The sequence below is a fragment of the Vicugna pacos genome, chromosome 6 (assembly GCF_048564905.1).
Source record: "Vicugna pacos chromosome 6, VicPac4, whole genome shotgun sequence".
Classification (NCBI taxonomy): Eukaryota; Metazoa; Chordata; class Mammalia; order Artiodactyla; family Camelidae; genus Vicugna; species Vicugna pacos.
Genome location: NC_132992.1, coordinates 3779028 through 3801071, shown reverse-complemented (window position 1 = coordinate 3801071; position 22044 = coordinate 3779028). Strand labels below are relative to the sequence as shown.

The following is a 22044-nucleotide window of genomic DNA, read 5'->3' as shown; positions in this document are numbered from 1 at the left end:
TTCTATTGATCATTCATCCAAATAGCCATTAAACTCCGGATCTCTCTCTTTTTGTATCTTCATAGGCAAAATTCTCATATTTTTGTACATCCTGTCCAAATTCTATATTTCATTTCTAGAAAAGGTATCATTAATGATTAGTAACAAAACCTTAATCAAAACCCCAATGTGAACCTTTTTTGGAACTTAAGAAGTTTACTCTTAAGTTTCATCTGAAAAAGAAAGTCCCTAAAAATAGCCAAAATTTAGAAAGAAAAAACAGTGAGGAAGTTGCCATATTTATTTTTATTTATCAAATGCATATGGTTCCTTCTACTTGTCAGGCACTATTCTAAGCCCTGTACAAATATTTACTCATTTGGTACCACATACGAGACATCAAAATAGACTACAAAGCTATAATTAAAGCACTGTGATACTGGCATAGAAATAGAAAACTTGACCAATGGGACTATATCAGGATCAGGTCCTCTGGAAGCTGATACCAGATTTATTAGATTCACTTGGGGGAATGCCTGTAAGGGATAAATGGGAGAAGTAGGGCCTTCAGACCACAATTTAGGTCCAATACCTATGCAAGGAGAGAGGGAAGGAAGGAACATTGGGTAGGAAGAGCCTTAGACTGTAACGCAGTTCTGAGAAAAATCTCAGCCAAGCCAAAGGAGAGCTCCAGAGCAAAGATTGCCCATTGGGAGAGCCCCATTTTGGACAGAACTGGTCCAGCTCTGGTACCCCCACTGTGCTCAATGATTGTCTGGGAACAGTCTGGAGGGAGTGTGGCATCAGTGTGAACACGGTGGTGGACCTTGGAGGTGTGGTAGCGGGAGGCTGTCAGCCAACTCCACTTCTCACAAAGGGCTCTTTCTTGAGGGGAAATCCGAGCAGTATTTCTCTGTGGCAGTCAGACGTAAAGTGTGAAGATTCAAGAATAGACTTATTTATATAAATGGAATTTATTTATAGTAAATTAGACATTTCAAATCAGTGGAAAAAAAGATAGACTATTCAAATAAATGATGTTGAAACAATTGACTGTCCATTTGGAAAGAATTAATTTAGATCAATACTTCATGCCATCCTCAATATAAATAAAATCCATATGGAGAAAAAAAATAGAGACATATTTGAGGAGAAACATTTTTTGAATAATTTTGGTGTGGTGAAGAAGGCTTCTTATGCAAAATGCAACACCCAGAAGCCATAAAAGAAATGACTGAGAGAGATTTGATTAAATAAAAATTTTAAACTTCTGTACGGGAAAAAAGCATCATTAATAAAATTAAAAGTCAGGTGATAGATTTGGGGGAAATATTTGTGCCATATATAACAGGCGAAGGATTAAAAGGTAGAATATATAGAAAGATCCTCCACAACAATAAGATAAACAACCCCAAAAGAAAATGGACAAGGATATTAACATGCAATTCACATAAATGGCTATTAAATATAGGAGAAAAAGTTTACAACTCACTGGTTATCAGGGAAGTGGAAGTTATTGGGCAAGCCAGATGGGCAAAAATGAAAAATATTGCAGAGTAGCTGGGAAAAATGAATATTTGGCTTTTCTAGCCTTTAAGGAGGAAGTGGGCAAGGAAGAAATAGCTTAGGAACAGGTTTTAGTTTAGTGAACCCTTACTGTCTTCTGTATCCATGAGTAAGGGAATGGGAATGGTTGTAAAAACTATAGTACATCCTTGCTCAGGAGAACTATGCAGCAAATGAGTTAAGTCTGTAGGGACTAATGTGGAAAGATTTTTCAAGATGAGGAACCGGTACACATATTTATATTACATTAAAAGAAAATGTAGCAATTATTTCTGGGGTTGAAGGAGGAACTGAAGTTGAGGAATTTAAGGATTTACTCTGTATTCTGTATTGTCTAAGTCATTTCCATTAAGTTCCTGTATTTCTTGAGAGATTACAAAAAAAAATGTATATCAAGCAATTACTATCCCTCTTCCCCCAAACAACAAAGTAAAATTCTAATTTTCTTCTTTGTTCATAGAATCCATTTACCACTTTTTCCACAACAGCCTTTGATTTTTCTTTCTTCTCTATTCCCATAGCTACACCCCATTTCTATTTCTACACCAGTTTGTGCCTGGTTAACTACAATAGCCTTCTAATGGATACTCACACGTCCAGTCTTTCTTTACCCTAGTCCTGCAGGCCATAGCCAGATTACTTTTCCTAAGACTAGGTTTACTTTAATCACCCTTCTTTTATGGCAGATCTTTTATGGCTCCCCCAAAGTGTTCAGTGGGGTGCTAACAGGTGTTCCATGGGATAAGAGTCCTGTGGTTGGTGTGTTGACTTAAAGAAAAATGTACAACATGACAGTTGTGAGTTTCAATTTTATTTAGGGTCTTACTGAGAACTATTGCCAGGAAGACAGCCTCTCAGTAGCTCTGAGAAACTGCTCCTAAGAATTAGGGGAGGAATCAGTATATACATGAATTTTTTGGCTGAGAAATACATGTAGTCAAACATACATCTTGGTAAAAGATTATTGCTGATTACAAAAAGCAGATCTCAAGTTAGTGATTTTAGTGCTTTGCTCTCTATGCAAAGATGCAGGAATCTGGAGCCACTGAAATTCTTCCTGAGATAAGCATCTTAACTATCGAAGGGGTGTTTATCCAAAGCACAGAATGCCTCATCCAGTTTTTTTTTATTTTTATTTTTGTTGTGAATTCTCCTTAGGGTACATTGTTGTACTGTGCACTGTTGGGTGGGTGAGTGCAATGGGTTGTGATTTAGCCCATGTATAACTGGATGATGAATGATACTCTTGGTTCTTTATTTTTGTTCACAAGTGAATCTGCGAAATGCTGTATTTGACACAGTTTAAAAAAAATTCTTTAGTGGAATGTTTAGACTTTAAAATACCAATGTGCTAGGGGAACATCTAAGGTGGGGGAGACAGTGTATAGTGCTTCTCAATTTATTTGAGCATGTAGTCCTTCTTCTGAGGAATATTATGGACCTTCTCAGGACACATGTTGAGAAACAATGACTTAAGGGAAGAAGTTTATAATTGTTCCCCTGGCATTAATGGCCTTACTCTACATGCTCTTATCATCTAATTTCCTCCACGTCCCAAAATAAATTTCCTTACTTGCATCTTCCTTCAGGGGTCAATGCTAGTTCCTCCTCCTCCAGAGTTCTTCCTGATTATCTCAGTTCCTCTAAATGGTGGCATATGTTGTCAGGACTCTCATTAGTTAACTCTAGAACTGTCTAGTTATTGATATTTCTCTTTTTTTTTTTTGAGTCCATCTTGTCTACCCACCTGAGTAATGCTAGGATTGTGTCTTATAATCTGTAGTACATGTAATATTTAGCTGCTGAGTAATATTATGCATCTCCCGCAGTGTGGATAATGCTCACCTTTGCACAAGGCAGTCTCTAGGCCTTAGGTAAACCTTCTGTTGCTTTACACTGTGACAGAAAGCATTGAAACAGCACTGTATTCGTTTTCTCTTGCTGCTGTAACAAATTACCACAAACTTGGTGACTTAAAACAACACAAACTTACTATTTTATAGTTTTGTAGGTCAGAAGTCTGACATGGGTCTCACTGGTCGAAAATCAAGGAATCAGTAGGGCTGTGTTCTTTCTGGGGGCCTTAGGGAGGAATCCATTTCCTTGCCTTTTCCATCTTCCATAAGCCTCTGCATTTCTAGGCTCCTGGCCTCCTTTCTGCATGTTCAAAGTCACAAGGGCTGGTTGAAGCTTTCTCACATTCACATCACCCTGGCCACCACTGTCTCCCTTTTCCACTTTTAAAGACACTTGAGAGGCCATTAGGCCCACCTGGAGAATCCAGGATAATTTCCCTATTTTAAGTCAGTTGGTTGGCAATGTTAATTCCATCTGCAAACTTAATTCCCCTTTGCCATGTAACCTAGCATATTCACAGTTCCCCACTATTGGGAAGTGGACATCTTTGGGGAGCCACTTTCCTGCTTACTACAGGCATCCTTACCCAAAAGTCTGAATCAGATAGGTGGTAGGTGGGTTTGACAAATGGAGAAAGCTTTCTGGCACAACAAAACTCTCTTCAAACACAAGGAGGCCCTGCTACGTGATCTTTGGCTAATCTCTTGAGTCTCCCTATCCACATTTCTGCTAAAATAGAAATTGCCATCCTTTCCTCTGCGTGTTAAATTAGTTATATAATCAGGTTTATCTTAGAGGATGACAAATAGGGTTCAAGAAGTTCTTGATGAATCTTGACGAGGAGGGTGGGCGAGGTACTCTGAATGACATCTGGAGATAGTTGCAGAGATTTTTGGAGAAAAGGAGTGAGTGAAAAGTGCCTGCCCTTGAATGAAGTTGGAGGTTGAAAATTGTAGAAAAAGGAGTCAAGTTTCGTAGAAGCTTTTGGTGAAGGTTTGAGTCAGAGGGCCCAGGTTAAAAAAACGGAGAAGGGCAGAGGCTACTTAAGAGACAGCTAGGAGAAAGTACAGAATTGTAGAGGAAAATTTGGGGGGGGGTCTTGCTAGGCAAAGATTTTATTTTGTGACATTCCCTCCCTACTTAGTGTACGGACATATATACCTTAGTTCAACAATCACCTAGTAAATAAGTAAATAAATTAGCGTGGACAAGAAAAAGTGAACACGCAGGTTCCACCGAGATTTGAACTCGGATCGCTGGATTCAGAGTCCAGAGTGCTAACCATTACACCATGGAACCGCCACGCTCCCAGTACCGCCTTCGACTCTTTAATCCTTACAGAACCCCGCCCCCGTCCGCAAACCCACCACCAGAGGCGGTGCTGAAACGTTTCCCAGCGCCCCGCTGCCCCGCATGGCGGCGAGTGGAACGAGGAAGAGACCATTAAGTATGGTAAGCAGCCGCCAGGGATGTGGTCAGCCGGGAGTCCAGGGCGCAGTAACCCCTCCGAACCGCCCCGAAGTGGCTGAGAAATTGAAGACAGACTACACAAGCCGCACCGCCCTTCTTGGGTCAGGGGCGGGGCGCCACCTCCCCGGAAGTACTTCCCCTAAGGGGCTGGGGCCTGCCGGAAGTGGCGTAGCGGCAGGGAGGGGTTCTTCACCCGGTCGGGCAGCTGAAGCACGGCGCTCGGGTTACCCCTGCAGCGACGCCCCCTGGTCCCACCGATACCACTGCTGCTCCCGCCTCTTCGCTCCTCGGCCGCGCAATGGGCACCCGCGACGACGAGTACGACTACCTCTTCAAAGGTGAGGCCACGGGCTCTCGAACTCTCCACCAAGTCCCGGTTCGGGGGCCCGGGATACTCCCGGGGGACCCGCCCGCGGGCTGCCCCTGCCCAGAGGTCGCTTTTCCTCAGCCCTTCCTCTCTGTGCCGTTTGTCCTGCGGTCTCCCAGCCCCGCCCCGCCCCTTTTTCTCCCCTCACTGAGGGGGTCCTCACCGTGCACCGGTCTCTTAGCGACCTCCCTAGAGGCCTTGGGAAGCCTCACAGCCCCTACCGCGCGCCCTTCTCGCGGCCGGCTGCCTTCTCCCAAAACGCCTTCTTTCCCCGGCTTCCAAGGCCCCTTCAAGGGGGCGCCCCTCCCACCATCCATCTTTTTGGGTTGGGCGCCCCCTCCCCCTCAGTATACACACTGAGCCCCTCTGACAGGCCTTTCCCTTCGCTGCTCATCTTTCGTTCAGCCCACCATCCCACTACGGGTCTTTTTCTTATCTGCCTCCCCTTCCCCTCCGGCGAGCCTCTCCTGCGCGTCCCCTTACCGCCCCTGCCCTCGGCCAGACGCCTCTCCTAGCCCTCTTCTCCCATCCCCCGGGCCAGGCCCTGGTTAAAATCCGAGCGGGCCGGCGGCCCCACCCCCACCCGCCACACAGTTCTCGCGGTCGGTAACCTTCTCGCACTGCCCTCGGGATGGGTAGCTCTTTTTCTGCCTTCCCTCCCCGTATAGTTTAAGAGCTCTCCCACGTCTCCTGTGCGACCCCGACGGTGGGGAGTAGGGCAGGAGGGATTGTCCCATCACCCACGCGCGCACTTGTCGCAGTGACCCGGCAGACCGGTGTGACTTCCCACCTGGGCTCTTTTCTCCTACCCTCCCTACCCAGCGGCAACCATCCTAGGCTAACTTGACTCTGCTCGCGAGAAGGGGTTGCGGATGGGTGGTGGCTGTTATCCTTGCCAGACCTGAAGGCCCAGTTCCTGAGCAGGAAAGGTTGTACGCTGCACAAATACTAGCTTGCTTTATCGCTATGGACTGGTTGCTTCCTGCTGCAATGCTGGGAGGATCCAACCTTTTGGTGTTTTTAGAACAGGAAGGAAAGAGTCCTAGTTGGCCACATACCTTTCCCCAAAGGTAGTGGGGAAGGCATGGGGAAGTTGTGTGCTTTCTGGTCAAATTAAATATTTTTTACAAGACGGAAATATGTCGTGCCCTTGGGCAAAACATATTTGAGGGTGGGGAGTAAAAAGAAGAATTGCTCGTTGGTTAGTCCGGAAAAAAATCCAAATAGTTTTTGTTTTTAATTAACAAAGATAAAAGGTAGAGTTTTCAATGAAGAAAGAGTACAGTAAATGCTTTTTCTGTTCAGTGAATGCGCGCTCTCTAATTCTCTTTCAATGTTCCTGAATTAGGAGGGCATCCATCAGTAGTATGCTGAACAAAGATCATTACCAGGGAGGAAGAAGCCATTGCCATTAAAGTGGAGGGTGGAGTTTAAAAAAAGTATTAAGCTTGGTGACTGTTTCTGACTTTGCCACTGGGTGCTAAGAATGTTTGACTAAACAAAGCAGGAACCATTACTTTACCAGTACTTTGCAAATCTTGTCTGACTAGTTGATGATATGCCCTTACCACCACTTAACTCTTCTGCGCCAGAAAATTTTCATGTAGGGTGAGTCCCTTCACTGTCCACCCCCACACAGTGGAAAGTCATTTACACAGAAGGGGAGTACTTAATTCATTTTACAAATACGGAAAGGAAGCATGGATTCATTTACATACTGTAGGCTGAGGGCATCTGAGGTCTGGTGAAATTTTTTGAGACCCTGGAGAAGGAGGTTTAGTCAGTAAAGGGAGGTTTGTTTTTACAAATAAGGTACAAAGGCAGTGGGCAGCTAGCTATTTTTGAAGTAATTAATTTAGAACAAGATAGACTTTCAGAGTATTTCCCCTCTTTGGTTTAGAACCTGAATGTTGGTTATAGAAGCCATTTATTGTCTCACTAAGAATATCAATTACCCTGGATTGGCTTAAGGAATTTTAACTTAGAACATCCTACTAACTGAAAGAGCGCAGGGCTTTGGAATCACACAGGCCTGGTTCATATCCTAACTCAGGTGTTAAATTTGCTACATGACCTTTGGAAAGTTGACTGTTTTGAGCTTCAGTTCCCTCATCTATAAAAAAGAAATGTACCCCTCAGGCTGTTTTGAGAATTAAATGAGGCTGGTTGTAAAATTTAAGCTTCTATAAGGACTCAGAACATGGTAATAATATGAAGTTGCTATGGTCCTTGTCTGTTTTTTAAACCTCTAATCTATAAACATAAGAGCATTTAAGTATTAGTAAAGAAACTTAAAACTAGGACCTTCTAAATAATTTTATATTTCCATGGGCTATGGTTTCATTTGTTGTACATTCTGCTGTTCAAGATAGGATGTTTTAAAATTTTTGCTGAGAAAGATTTCCACTTTTTTAAAGCTCTTACAGGATATGAGTCACTTTTTTTAACTTCAGTAATGATTATTTAGCCAATTTCCTATTTATACAGTTAGAATTTAAAGCGAAGCAACAGTAATTTGATTTTAAAATGGTTTCATTCTACATGGATTTACTCACTGAGACGAACTGCAGCTATTTACTTGGAAGAGGGCTTACCCAGCAAACTTAATAGTTGAAGGAATTGGAAGTTAGTTTGTAACTCTAGCCAGTTGAAAATGAAGGAATATTTTGGTTGGTGTAGAATGAAACAGTCCAAATGGGAATGTAATGTGGGAGAGCAGGAGAATTATTGTAAATTATGTGTTTGTTCCCGAAATAATTGTTGTTCTTTAGTTAAGATCAACAGTGAGACCTTTGGTGGTGGTGGTGGGAGATTAATTTTTTTTTAACTTGACTTTTTATTTTAAAAACTTAATTCAACAAATACTTATACTCACTGTGGTTAAGGCCTTGTGGGACACATAAGTCAAGTAAACATCAGTAGTTCCTATTTACAAATTTTGTGGTAGACACCAATCCAATCAAAGTCACATTTTCTGAAAATACCTGGATACATGGTCTACACCATTTTCTTCTCAATCTTATTGAAGGTCAGTAGTAATTAACCATCAGCTGATTGTCATTGGAACTGATTATAGGAACTTTGCTGTCTTGCATCTTGATAGCTTTTCTTTCACAATTTTTGGTTGAGCAATTTGGGTTCTGCTGAATCTGGAAAAACTTGTCTAGACTTCAGCCTTATTGAATGCATTTTATTTTAAAGACTCTTGGTGAGGTTAGACTATGAATATAGTTGAAAGAATAGATAGATCTCCAAGTTTATTTACAAAAACCAGAATGAGAATTATCAGTTACTCCTTCACATGATAACTTGTTGGGCTAATGTACTATATTGATTTGTTGAATTAGCTTTTAGTCTAGTACATGAGTTTGCAAGAGAGTGTATAAAACTAAATGTGGATGAAGAGTTGCAAATTTTTATTAAATAATGGATAATGTGTATATTCTGTTTTTATGGCAATTAACAGCCTAATATTTGATAATCAGATTTTTAGTACTAGGTATTACATATGATACTTAAAATTCAGCAGATGAAGTTAACCAAGTGGTAATAAGTATTATCAAGTTACTTTAGAAATGCTATAGGTATTTCATATATAGATGCTGTCATTTAATTTATGTATGTATATGTTTTATATACGTCATGTAGATGGCTATAGTTATACCATGTTTAAAGTGGAGGTACTTTTAATCTAAGATAATAGTTATGGAAAATAGAAGAAAGTCACTGCAGATTCCTTCCTTGAACTATAGGATGTGACCATATAGTTTGTCACTTTTTAAAAAAGCAATTAAGTATTGTCATCTTAATGAGAGAAACTGTCTTGATTAGAAATTAAGTTTGAGTCCAAGAACTTTTAAGCTTTTTGATTTGTCTTTTAAATCATAGCCAGTAAATGCTCTTCCGTTGTTTAGGTATTTTAATCCATTCTGGTTTGTTTATTTTTGGTGAGCCTAAATACCCTTCTTGATACGGTTTCTCATTTGATAACTGAATAGAAGCAACTTTCCTTACTGTGCCATTTCTTAACTTCATCTTGGCAGCCCTATTCTTAAAGAACCAACTATCTTCTGTTGTCACTTAAGATATAATCCTTTAACAAGTTTCTAGTCATAATTCTGGCAACCTTGTCCATGTCTAGTTGAGAGAGCTATTTTATACTGTATAAAGCATTCATGAGTCTTGAATTATTTTCATATAAGGGTGTTAATTTTTATGTTAAAATTAATCGGTTACATCGAGGGAAAAAAATGCCCTCACTGTCTTTATCACGATTTAAAGGTTTGTGGATGAGGAGATGACGTAATCATTAAAGTGGAAATCAAAAGGCAAGAAGCTAAAACTTGGAAGTACTAGAGTTTTTGTTGGTGGGGAAAGTATTCTTTGACTTATTTATTTTATTATCCAAAGGCATTCTAGATGTCTTGCTCTTTGGCTTTAAACTAAATGACTGGCTTCTAAATTGAGGTATCTGAGTATGTATGAAGTAGAAGCATTCAACTTTTTGGTTTTTCTCTTCTTTCCTATTTCTCTGTTACTTCAAGTGAGGCTTTTGTACCTCAGTGCTAGTGTGGGCCCAGAAAGTAACCAAAAGAGGTTTTCCTCAGCAGAACATCCAGCCTTTTGCACTAAGAGGCGACAGTGATTACACCGTACTAAAAGGGTAGACTTTATTACTGATACTGGCATTTCACCTCACATCTAGAATGGTAGACCTTGGAAACTAATGTATCAACCAACCGTCCTGTAAAATTGAAAGTGCGTTGTTTTTGTATGTTACTTTCATGACCTTAGCATCTTCTTCCCCGGTATCCAGATTAAAGCATTTACTTTGTTATCTGTGCTTGCCATAATACCTTTGACACCTCTAATTGACTGTATAGCTAGAAATAACTATGCATTTTGCTGCATGGAGTCTTGGCTGCCTGGATGATTTCTTGCTGAATCAGCTCATAGAGGAAGCCAGAAAAATATGCATTTGATAATGTGCTGTCTCCAAGACTGTTCAGAGGCCAGGTTATATCCGCTCTTGTAGCAAGGAAGGAATGCACAATGGACTCTCTGCCTTCTGACCAGGGTACAAATGAGCTCACAGTTCTTACTTCCCTCACCACCCCCACCACCAAATCCCAGTCTCTCTAGTCTTATTAGTCTTATTCTTTGGCGTTATTCTGGCGTGTTTGATTTTCTAAATCAGTTAGCTGCTGTCTAAATCAGTTAGCTAGTAGGAATGAAGAAGCAGCATTAGTAGTTAACAGTTAAGTATATTTTCTGAAATGCTGATAAAAATTTTTACCAAGGAGAAAAAAAGTCAAGCTCAGATTCTGTAAACCTGTGAACTCATTTTGTTCTTTAAATTCAGATAGAAGGGCTTTAAAACAAGTTAACAGCCTATTTCCCCATTGTTTTGAAAGTGTAATTATCACTTTAGTGAAAAAGAATCAACATGTATTTAGCTAGTAGATAAATTGCCTCCTATAGTAATCATAGGAAACAAATTCATCTAACCACACCTGTTTTTAAAAAATTCATTAAGCTGTAAGTGAAAGTGTATGCCTTCCTTGCTTTGGCCCTGACTCAAGAGTAAGTCAGAATTATTAGTCACCTTTTTAGGGCATCTGTTAAACTTAGTAGGGTGTTTGGCAGAGGTGTTTTGCCCTCCAGAAACAATCTGATAAAACTGAAAGGGTCATTGTAATTTCTGTGATCTGGGTGGCAAGGTTTTATAAAGTTGGTGCCTCTATGTTAATTCTTTCATTTTGCCTAAGTGAGTCCTGAGGTCACATCCAGACTGATAAGTCAAAGTAGAATATACTCAGCCTTTCCCTGTCCATCACCCACTAACATCCTTTGTTGCTTTCATGTCTGATACATTTTTAATATCACAGATTATTCATTTGGTTTGGAATTTTATCTTTCAAGTTATTACCTTCTAAGGTAGTAAGGCTGGTATAGCATTGATTGTTAATTGATGCATTAGCTGGTCATCAGTGCCTAGTGAACTTATTAAAATTTGCATGTGTAAGACCAGGTACTATATCTGTACTAAGCACATGATATGTGGTGGTCACTATGCAGGTAGAAAGAGGTTAAAATGAATAAATTGGTTTTATTGATTGGTAGCAGGTCAAGCACAAGGGCTACTCAACTCCCTACCTACCCTCATCCTTTTTTAAAAATCAGATGCCCTATCTTTTTTACTTTAAAGCATGGTGGTATTCTGAATGTGTTTGCCTTGCTCATCTGACATTAAGTTCTTTGTTTTTTCAGTTGTCCTTATTGGAGATTCTGGTGTGGGAAAGAGTAATCTCCTGTCTCGATTTACTCGAAATGAGTTTAATCTTGAAAGCAAGAGCACCATTGGAGTAGAGTTTGCAACAAGAAGCATCCAGGTTGACGGAAAAACAATAAAGGCACAAATATGGGACACAGCAGGACAAGAGCGATACCGAGCTATAACATCAGCGTAAGTCTCATAATTTTTCGGTTCTGTGAAATAGGCTGCTAAAGTCAATTTGCTGACTTTTGGTATCGGAAAAATGGTGCTGTTTTGTATTTACTTTTAAGAATTCCAGTATTAGAATTTTAAAATTTATTTAAAAGGGTGCTTAAAAATATATATAATCCATATACTTAGCTTTTTTTTCTGGTGTTCCCTTCCATCTTGTGATTGTTTTCTAATAGTTAAATACATGCTTCTGTTTTCAGATACTATCGTGGAGCTGTAGGTGCCTTATTGGTTTATGACATTGCTAAACATCTCACATACGAAAATGTAGAGCGATGGCTGAAAGAACTGAGAGATCATGCTGATAGTAACATCGTTATCATGCTTGTGGGCAATAAGAGTGATTTGCGTCACCTCAGGGCAGTTCCTACAGATGAAGCAAGAGCTTTTGCAGGTTAGTGATGAGAATTCCATGATATTACAGTGATTCTGTATTTCTTACTGTTAGATCTACAGTTTTGATAACCCTTTGCATGAGGATAATTGGTTACAGTTGTTTCAGAAAGGTAAACATGGACGGTCGGCAAGTTTTGTCGTTTTGAAAGTGTATGATGGCTGTATGACCCTTGCTTACCTTTGAGTTATTAGAACTCCAGTATTTCGAGTTTTTGCTGCCAGACATTGAAGATAAATTCTGTCGTTCTCTCCTTGTAAGGGGTAGATGAAATCTGTTTATTCTGTGCTTCCTGTCCCTTTTCACATTATGTCTGAGTTTTGCCAAGGCTGTTCTGTGTGGGTCTGAAAGGTAGTGGCTCAGGGAGTGTCAAGGACCAACAGGGATGTAGCTGCTTAGCAATGAAAACTTTCCTGGCTTCATGGAGGACCCACCTCTGTCTTGCTTCCCTACTGGCAGGGGCAGCCTACAGAAGGCAGCATTGCGCATTCTTGACTAGAGAAAGTTGTGACATTCCACTATTGATTGTGCTGTGAATACAGTTTTTTGTCATGGTCTTTCAGTTTTCCAGGCGAGAAGCTTTATTTCAAACAATATAGTTGTGGAATTCTAAGCCAGTCACATATACCCTTCCACATTCCTGCCCTAGCTGTGTAGTTCATGAGGGGAAGGACAGTAAGGGATGGAAATAGCTGGGTGTTTGACCAGTTTACTGCATTATGACTAGTGTTATTCATTGTTCGTGGTAGTATTTAGATGTAACAAATATTTATGTTAATTAAAGAGGCCAATGACAATGTCTCTCTAATTTTTAATTTACCGAAGTAGAATGGTGCTCTTATTACTCAAGAAGTTAGGGAGGTCTTAGGTTTTAGGAAGTTCTGTTATTTTCCTTTTGAGGGCTTGAGTGTATCACATCCCTTGTATTAAAATTGAACAAGACTGAAGTTTTTGTTTCTCCCTACAGAAAAGAATGGTTTGTCATTCATTGAGACATCTGCTCTAGACTCTACAAATGTAGAAGCTGCTTTTCAGACAATCTTGACAGGTAAGACGTGCGTTTTTAGATTATACCAGTGGGAATTGGGAGTATTGGGAAGGTCATTTAAACAAATTAATGAGGAAACTAAACTACAGAATCACACTATCTGAGAATGACTATCATTTGAGAGCTGCTATTAGCAAGAGCTACTTAGACTACAAAATTAGTTAAAGCCCTTGCTTGTGGAGTTTTGGTCATCCTAATTCATCTGGTTTACAGTGGGAGAAGTACTTTCAAAATAATTTGTTCACTTATTACTTTGGTCCATGCATTCCATACTTGATGATCATAAGCACAAAGCAGTGCTTAAATGTACTTTATAGTAAGATAAATATTGAAATTCCATCTATGGAAAAATGAATACCCTTTTGAAATTCAGTAAAGAAAAGGCATTCTTGGTTCTGCTATATTATAGAAACACCTAGGGGAAAATATATACTTAGAAACCTAAATGAAAAAACAAAAAGTAAAATTCTCCCGTGCTATATTGTATAAGAAGCAAAGTGTCACCTGTGGAGAAAATCAGCCAGTGATTACATATTGAAAAATGTAAATAAATAGTGGGAAAGGAACAAAGTTCATGTTCTGGTATGTGGATGTATAGACCAGGTCAGCCTCAGGGATAGGAAGGCATTTTATTTGTGCTGACTCATATTTACCCTGACTTTATTAGAATGAACAATTTATCTGGAAGTTTAATCTTAATCCTCTAATAAGCACTTCAGTGAGTTTTTAAGTATTTTAAAAATGTATATTACTTTTAAGAGCTCATAATTTAGAGTGTAGTCTCACTATATAATAGTCTTACTTGGTGTTCTAAAAAGTATATATAGAGGAATGGTTAAATACATGAGTTTCCAATGATGATATAACAAGATTTTCATTCTTTGTAGCACTTGTATTAGAGGCGCAGATTTTGGCTTTTAAATGTTATCTTATATTACTGTAAAAATGTAGGGAATAAAACTTAGGTTTTCCAAGAGCATGGACTTAGAAGCCTGACTTTGGTTCTAGTCCTGGCTCCTCCACTTATTAATTCGCTCTCTAATCTTAGGCAAGTTACTTAACCTTTCCAGGCCTCAATTTCCTCATATGTAAAGTAGAAATATGTTTTGGGGAGTTCTGTTAATTTCTTTTTGAGAGAGGGCTTGCATTTATAAATACTTCGTGGTATGATTTGATTTGACTGTTCATGTTGTGTCTTAAAGGTTTTTGTCTCTAGAACCTAATCCACAGAAAAATTGTTTGTCATTGGGATGTCTGTTCTAGACTCCAGAAATGAGTACATGAGTTCATAAGTGTAAAATATTTAGCTATCCCTGCTACCTAGTGAATGTTTGATAAATTAGTGGCTAAATCGCAGTTAAAGTATGAAAAAAAACTCATTAAAAGTAAACTATATATTAATGATTTACATACCTATTTTATTAGAGTTCTGTCATCAGAAAAATAGTAAATAAAGGACTGGTGCTAGGGTTGCATTAACAGTCTTTGGAACATGGTAGTTTTCTTCTAGAATCTTTGTGTCAAGTTTCATTGCAGATTGTTTCAGCAAGCAAGATCTGATTGAATGTGCAGTATGACTGCAAATCCTATTTTTTTCCTTATAAGCACTTGTGTGGATTCTGTAGTCCGTGTGTTGAATACTGAAGTGAGGCCCAAAAGTTGTAGGTTTTTACTTTTTGTCACTTTGCTCCCGTTCCCTGTGTAATAAAGTGAGTGAACGTTTAAGATGTTTGAGTTATAAATCAATCTTCAAAGGCCTCTGATCTTAAGGCCTTTTTTAGTCAATTCTTTGGTTATTTTTTATGTCTCATCAAGTCTTAGCAAATTCTAGCCTATTCTGATCTCAATTTATAGCCTGTTTATTCGATACTAAGTGAAGATGAGCCCAAGTGTTTTCTTCCATCTGCATTCAACTATTTTACGTATCATTTTGTAGCATTGAACATCGACAATTGATCCATTCGAACATGAACTAATCAATAGCAGTGATATATGCTTAAATTGAGCTGTTTTGTCCTGAATGATGAAGCACATCTGGCTGTTTCTCTTAAAATTCACTCCAGATTAAACTTTTGTTACTACTTAATACTGCTTGAAAGCAAACAAGGCTTGAGCTTCACTCACTGCCATTTTTCCTCTCTGTAGAGTCACTATTTCCTCAGCTTCCTGCATCAATCTCATTGTTGATCTGTGGGATCAGAGATCACTGCATATGGCAGCAGACATCTGTGTTTTGCAAGTGTTAGAATGTTTGTTCTAAGCTGTTCTACATACTTATGGAAATATTAATGCATAGAAAAAACAGGAAATAGAACAGTATTCTTCGTTATGCTTAATTCTACTTTAAATGTTAACAGTATTAAGGGAGCATTAAAATTGTATTTTGATGTTGCTGGAAGAAAAAAATAGCTTCCTTTTAAGATGCAAAATTATGTATTAGAAATTTTTTGTTGTTCCTTCAAAGTTAATTGTGTTGCTTATTTTAGAATAGACCTATGCTATTCTCAACATCCATGAATTTGACCATAACTCCATGACATGATTTTGCTGACGGTATTTTTTGGAGCTGGTAGTCAGTGCATGAGTGAGCCTGATACGTTGCTCAGCCTCTGCATTTCAGTACAGCTTTGTTTTCTTTTATCCTCAAGTTCATTAAGGGATATTAATCCATACTTTACATATTCTATAATTTTTTTTCTTTCAGCTTTCAATTTTGGCAAATTCCAGACTTAAAAGATTGCAGTGATAGTACAAAGAATTTGCAAATACCCTTAATCCATATTCCATAAATGTTGATCTTTTACCACATTTGCTTTATTCTTTTTCTTCGTCTCTCTAAATATATAAATGGTAATTAGGCTTATTTATTTATCTATTCTTTTACTGGAGGTACTGGGGATTGAACCCAGGACCTCATGCATGCTAAGCATGCGCTCTACCACTGAGCCATCCTCTCCTCTCTAAATATATAAATAATTCTTTCCTGCACCATTTGAGAGTGACAGATATTTACCCATTATACCTAAGTATTTATCAGTGTTTTTTTCCTAAAAGTAAGGGCATAGTCTTTCATAACCATAGTACAATGATCAAATGATCCAATTATGTCCTTATTAGCAAAAGACAGTCTGGGATCAGATCATGCATTGCATTCAGTTGTCATAGTCTCCTCTAATCTGAAATAGTTCTCCAGTCTGTCTTTTGTTTATTGACATTTCTTGGAGGGTACTGGTCAGTTATTTTGTAGTGTCCCTGAATTTGGGTTTGTCTGATGTTTCCTCATGGTTCAGTTTAGCTTATACTTTCAGCAGGAATGCCACGAAAAGTGTTCTCAGTCCATATCTTTGATATGATTTTGGTTTGTCTTATTCATTACTGGTGAGGTTAAACTTGGTTAAGATGGTATCTGCCATGTTTCTCTAGGTAATTTATAAATCCAACCCATCTTTTTAGTATGAAGACTTAATTCTTAATTCTTGATTGAAAGAATTTTAATTTACGGAGCATATTGACTCTTAAAAGTGGGATTGAGTTTTCAGGCATTTTATTACCAAGTAGTGAGAATCTTTTAATTAGGCATAGTAGCTTTGCTTTTGGCCTGTGGCAACCTTTTAAATGCATCAGTATGTCAAACCAGAGCATTTTTGACCTTCAAGAAATTTACATTGTGAGAAATGGATTTGAAGAAGGTCTAACAAATTCTGACCTAGGCTGTAGTGGAATAACTCAGGCTTCTGCCATTTTCACAATTTTTGGAGGGACTGAAGAACTTTGGCTCTCTTTGTTCCCCAGTTTGAAACTATTGCATTTAAACTTTCTTAGAATTTACTTTGTAACTTGATGCACACTTCCATTAAAGTAGAAATAGCCATATGTCTTTTTTATTTAACTTTACCTGATTGTGTTTAAAACTGTCTTATATTAATATTTTACTTTATATTTAGACCTCCTACAAGGGATCATCATATAAGAATGATAAAGCAGGATTCCTTTTCTTTCTAACATTACTTATCGTTTGGACTTCTTGAAAAGGGACTGCACAGGAATTGGTGTATCGCATACTTTTGGTTCTAAAGGAGAACATACCCTTGAAGGAGGAAAATATTTGCATCAGATTTTGCAAGTCCTGTTCCTTCCCCCTACTTAAATAGCCTTCTCTAATCAGATATCATCTAGAAGTTACCTGCTTCCTATTTTCATATCAAAGTTTTTTTTTAAGTGACACACCCAGCCATGAGAGATTTTAGGTAAATTACTTGTGTAGCCTCTTAATGCCTATTCTAACTGAAAGAAAAATTTTCTCCTAATTTTCTGGCCAACACTTACCTTTTTCTTTATTGCCTTGGGTGGCATTTTTATTAGCGAACATCTTTTTGGTGACTGGCATAAATGTAGCAGTAATCCATTTCTATAAAACAGTATGCAGTACTTGCAGGCAGTTTTAAAACACTGCTCAAATTTCTTTGTAATGAGATCTCTTTAATTATTTACTTTTGTATGTTCTCTGAGAACTCTGCCTTTTCCTCTCTTTCCTCTTTCAGCATTTGCTTTTCATGTAAGAGCCTGCAAAATATTTTTTGTTTTGGTTCCCCTAACTCAATATTCAAAACCACTTATAAAGAAGTTAAAATTTGTAGAAGGTCACATTTAATCATTTGCATTTGAAAAAGAAGAGCCATCCAGTTTGAGATTAGAGAGAAAACATAAAGAACAAACAATGAATGGTATAGTTTCACAGTAAATTGTTGATTATCTTTACTCCTTTAGCCACTAGGCTCATTGAACAACTCTTTCTGTTTACCCTTGACGCTCTTGTCCCTTCCCTTTTCAATGAAAATCTAAATGAAGACTCTATCCTTCATACCCTTTTCTTCTTTTTGAACTCTAGTCAGTAGCCTTTCTTTATTGTAATCTAATTTTTTCTCTTGGTATTTCTTCACCTTTGAACTCCTGTCAGCCTTCTCAAACATAAATTTCAGCACTCTGCCCCCTCTCTCCACAACGTAAGGTGTAAGAAAAGGTACACTAGCTGTCAGTGTTTCTGTTAGTTTGCATATTCAGTTGATTTCAACTTGCTGTTGTTCACCTTTAGGGAGCTTCGTTCTTAATTTGGAGAAAATATTAATTTAGTTAATACATGTCTTTTTCTTTAACTCTTTAGGGAAAGTTTCCAACATACCAAAAGTAGGATAGTATCATAAACTCCTGTTTAGCCACCAGCAAGCATCAGTTCAGGGCCAGTGTCTTCCTCTATTTACTCCTTCCCCCATTATTTTGAAACAAATCCCAGCTATTACATCATTTCATTTGTACACATTTCATGATGTATATCTAAAGGGTAGGACTTAAACCTGTAGCAACAAAACCACTTAAAAGTTGGCAGTAATACCTTATTGTCCTCTGTTATCTAAACAATATTAAATTTTCTTGTCTCAAATTTTTACAGTTCAGCTTAGAATCCAAATGATGTTGATAACATTGCATTTGGTTGCTCTGTTCTTGGAGCATTTTGGAAATACAATTTCACTTTCTCTTTTTTTAACCCCATAACTTTATATTTTAAAATTTTTCAAATGTCACAGAAACAGTACAGTGAATACCCATGTATCCTTCACCTAAAATTCTGTTATTAACATTCTGCCACATTTGGTTTATTTCTACATGAGTAAATATACTCTTTCCTCTTTGCTCAGTCTTTGGAAAGTGAATTGTAGATATTGTGGCAGTTTACTACTAAATACTTGAGCATTTTATCTCCTCAGAATAAGACATTCTTCTACCTAATCACATTACTGTATATCATATCCAAGAACTTTAAGTTTTTACAGTATTATTTAATGTGCAGTTCATGTACAGATTTCTCCAAGTATGCGCAATGTCCTTTATAGATTGGATTTTTAAAGTTTTAAGACTAGGATCTGGTCAAGGAAAACACATTGCATTGATGGAATTGTTACATATCTGGATAGTGTATAGAGTAGCCGCTGGCCATGGGTTGTTATTGAGCACTTGAAATATGGCTACTAGATGGGAGAATTGGATTTTAAAGTTTATTTAATACAAGTAGGTGGGCTATAGCCCACATCTAAAGCATTTATTCCCATCTTTTCAATGTATTTTGTGACAGTAACTTTTTTGAGGAGTCTTGGCCAGTTGTCTGGTAGAATGTCCCTCAATCTGGATTTACCTAATTGTTTCCTCATGATAAATTCATTTTAAGTGTTTTCCATGTCATTCATAGGAATACATTGTATTGTTCATAGTATATCATAATAGGGATTTATCCCATTTTTTAGAATTCCCTTTTTGAGGCTGTTTTGGAGGGAGCACTGTGAGGACAAAGATAGATAAGATACATTCTTTGTAAGGAGTTTATATAGTCAGAGGGAAGTACTTTTAGGCATTGCAATTTAAGACCAATTAAAATATATTAAATAAAGATACTTGCTGTAGAGGAATTTAATAACATTTATTTACATACTTAGTTATTTATCAAACCCCTACTCTATGCTGTAGATACAGTTTTGGTCCTTATAGTTTGTCGACTGAAAAAGAAAGTGCAAACCTAAAAGTTGAGAATTATGTTTTATTCAGCCAACTTGCTGAAGGGCTTAAGCCTGGGAGGCAGCCTCTCACATAGCTCTGAGGGTCTATTCCAAGGAGGTAAGGGAGGAGCCAGGATATGTAGGAGTTTTTGTAACAAAAAACCAGGTAGTCTGGAACATCAAAGGATTCCTGATAGTTGAAGAAAACCAGACATCTCTACGCCAGTTGAGTTTAGTGCTTTGAGATGTTTGGGAAGATGCAAAAGTCTGGGCTCGTGGAAACCATTTCTTTGATGTGCACCTTTACTATGGAGGACTAGGATCCTGTTCTTCATCCTGAGTCCCCTCAGGGTGCACTGTTGGGTTGAGGGTGCTGCAGTGGCTGATGACTTGATGGCCCCAGCATTCTTGGTTTACTGATAAAGCAGGCAGCATTTCTCACTCACAGGCATGTAGTGCAAGAGGTAGATGCTTAACAATTAGTTCTGATAAGTGTCATAGAAAATCTTAAGTTGCCTGTTTGAGTAGTTATTTAATTACAATTTAACTTTATTTCAAGAAGCACTGATAATTAGTATCTTTCCCTCCTTTTCCAAGAGTCCTTTGGGATTTTGACTGGTTTATGAAATTGTATCCTTCTCTACATAGCCAACAGAAATTCCTAATGTGATTGATCGTGCAAATTTATTTTTATTTTTCTGTGGTACAATGTCGGTGTATGTAGGTTTTTTGATAAGGGTAGACTGAAAATACTCTCATAGTTTAATTTAGATCTAAGTCCATAAACTATGTGTAATCTCTTTAAAACAAGATTCAATTAACTGATTGGTGAACCTTTCACTCTGAAATGGAAAACCTTTATTTCCCTTCTTATCCTAAGGGAAATTGCTAAAATAATCGGTTGGCTCTAATGAGTCACTGTTTGAAAATAAAACTTATGAGTATATGTGTTGTTTGCTTAGGTTATTGGCTTTTTTTTTTGGCCGATATAACTTCTGTGTATCTTTCACTATTGATGGGTCTTTTCACACTGAGTATTGCTGTTTCTCATTTTTCACTCAGAGATATACCGCATTGTTTCCCAGAAGCAAATGTCAGACAGACGTGAAAACGACATGTCTCCAAGCAACAATGTGGTTCCTATTCACGTTCCACCAACCACTGAAAACAAGCCAAAGGTGCAGTGCTGTCAGAACATATAAGGCGTTTCTCTTCTCCCCTAGAAGGCTGTGTATAGTCCAATTCCCAGGTCTGAGATTTAAATATATTTGTAATTCTTGTGGTCACTTTTGTGTTTTATTACTTCCTCATACTTACAGATTTTTCCATGTCTTAAGTCTTTTGATTTTAGCTTTATAAAATCATCCACTTGTCCCGAATGACTGCAGCTTTTTTTTGTGCTATGGCTTCACTAGCCTTAGTTTAATAAACTGAATGTTTGGATTCCTCAATTATTGTTTACTTTTCATCATGGAAGCTGTCACTGTAGGACATAATATAAACTTGATCCCTTGAAGCTCAGGCCTATTGGTCTTGACTAAATCAAACTAAGAAGACTAGAAATAAGCTATTATTTTGCCACAGAGCAGCGTATAAATTAATACACTCTTCTCTCAGTGCAGTGTATATTTCCATAAATCGAAGAATTGCCCTATAAACATAGCAGAATTTTGAGAGCTTGAAAATTTTCCATTATTCTGGAAGTCAATTTCTAAAATGCCTTAATAGGGTTATGTAGTTTAGTAAATTTTGTTTTTTAATTTTTGTAAACATCAAAGTTGATTAGATGGGGGGCACTTTTTTCTGGACAAGAATTATCTTAATAAACATAAAAGACTGATGATTTCAGTAGCAGTATGGTTATGGGGCCATATGTTGAACAATGCTGCCTGGCAGGCTGGGAATTGGAGAGACTGGTGGAGTTCCATCTGAGGTGCCTCTGTTACATTGATCAGGCAGCCCAAGTCATTTAACTTACCTAATTTCCCAGCAGTAGATTGTGTGGCATTTTATTGCTCAGGCAATAACTGGTTTAATGCTCTTAGTATCAGATTGTGAAGTGTTAATTTTGTCTTAAAACCTTCCAGTAAGTGAAATGCAACCTAGTTTTCTCACCATATCCACCAGCAGGCATGGATAATTGTTTTAACAGTGCTGATTTTTGAGTTTTGTGGTATGTTATGGAATATAGTCCAGTTAAGTATTTGGTTTCAGTATGTCTGAAGAATACAATGAGAGGTTAATTTCTGCTCAAGTAATACCACTTAAAGGCATGTATTCTTTTAGTACATAAGATGAAATAGTACCTTG

General features: G+C 38.0%; 1 protein-coding gene and 1 non-coding gene across 2 annotated transcripts; one reads left to right on the top strand and one right to left on the bottom strand.

Moving 5' to 3' along the window:
* Window positions 1-4629: 4629 nt before the first annotated feature.
* Window positions 4630-4701, bottom strand: TRNAQ-CUG (transfer RNA glutamine (anticodon CUG)). The gene has a single exon. It is a non-coding gene; the product is annotated as a tRNA-Gln (tRNA).
* A 333-nt stretch (window positions 4702-5034) lies between these two features.
* RAB11A (RAB11A, member RAS oncogene family) lies at window positions 5035-21185 on the top strand. The gene is made up of 5 exons (XM_006209616.4): window positions 5035-5210; window positions 11510-11705; window positions 11948-12141; window positions 13109-13189; window positions 20797-21185. The coding sequence occupies exons 1-5, from the start codon at window positions 5171-5173 to the stop codon at window positions 20934-20936; spliced, it is 651 nt and encodes a 216-aa protein (XP_006209678.1). The 5' UTR covers window positions 5035-5170; the 3' UTR covers window positions 20937-21185.
* Window positions 21186-22044: the final 859 nt, after the last annotated feature.

What these genes read in the sequence shown, in the direction of transcription:
- RAB11A (XM_006209616.4), top strand. Translation starts at nt 5,171, where the DNA reads ATGGGCACCCGCGACGACGAGTACGACTACCTCTTCAAAG. An exon ending in GTACGACTACCTCTTCAAAG is followed by an intron (nt 5,211 to 11,509) that starts GTGAGGCCACGG and finishes TTGTTTTTTCAG; the next exon opens with TTGTCCTTATTGGAGATTCT. An exon ending in TGAAGCAAGAGCTTTTGCAG is followed by an intron (nt 12,142 to 13,108) that starts GTTAGTGATGAG and finishes TTCTCCCTACAG; the next exon opens with AAAAGAATGGTTTGTCATTC.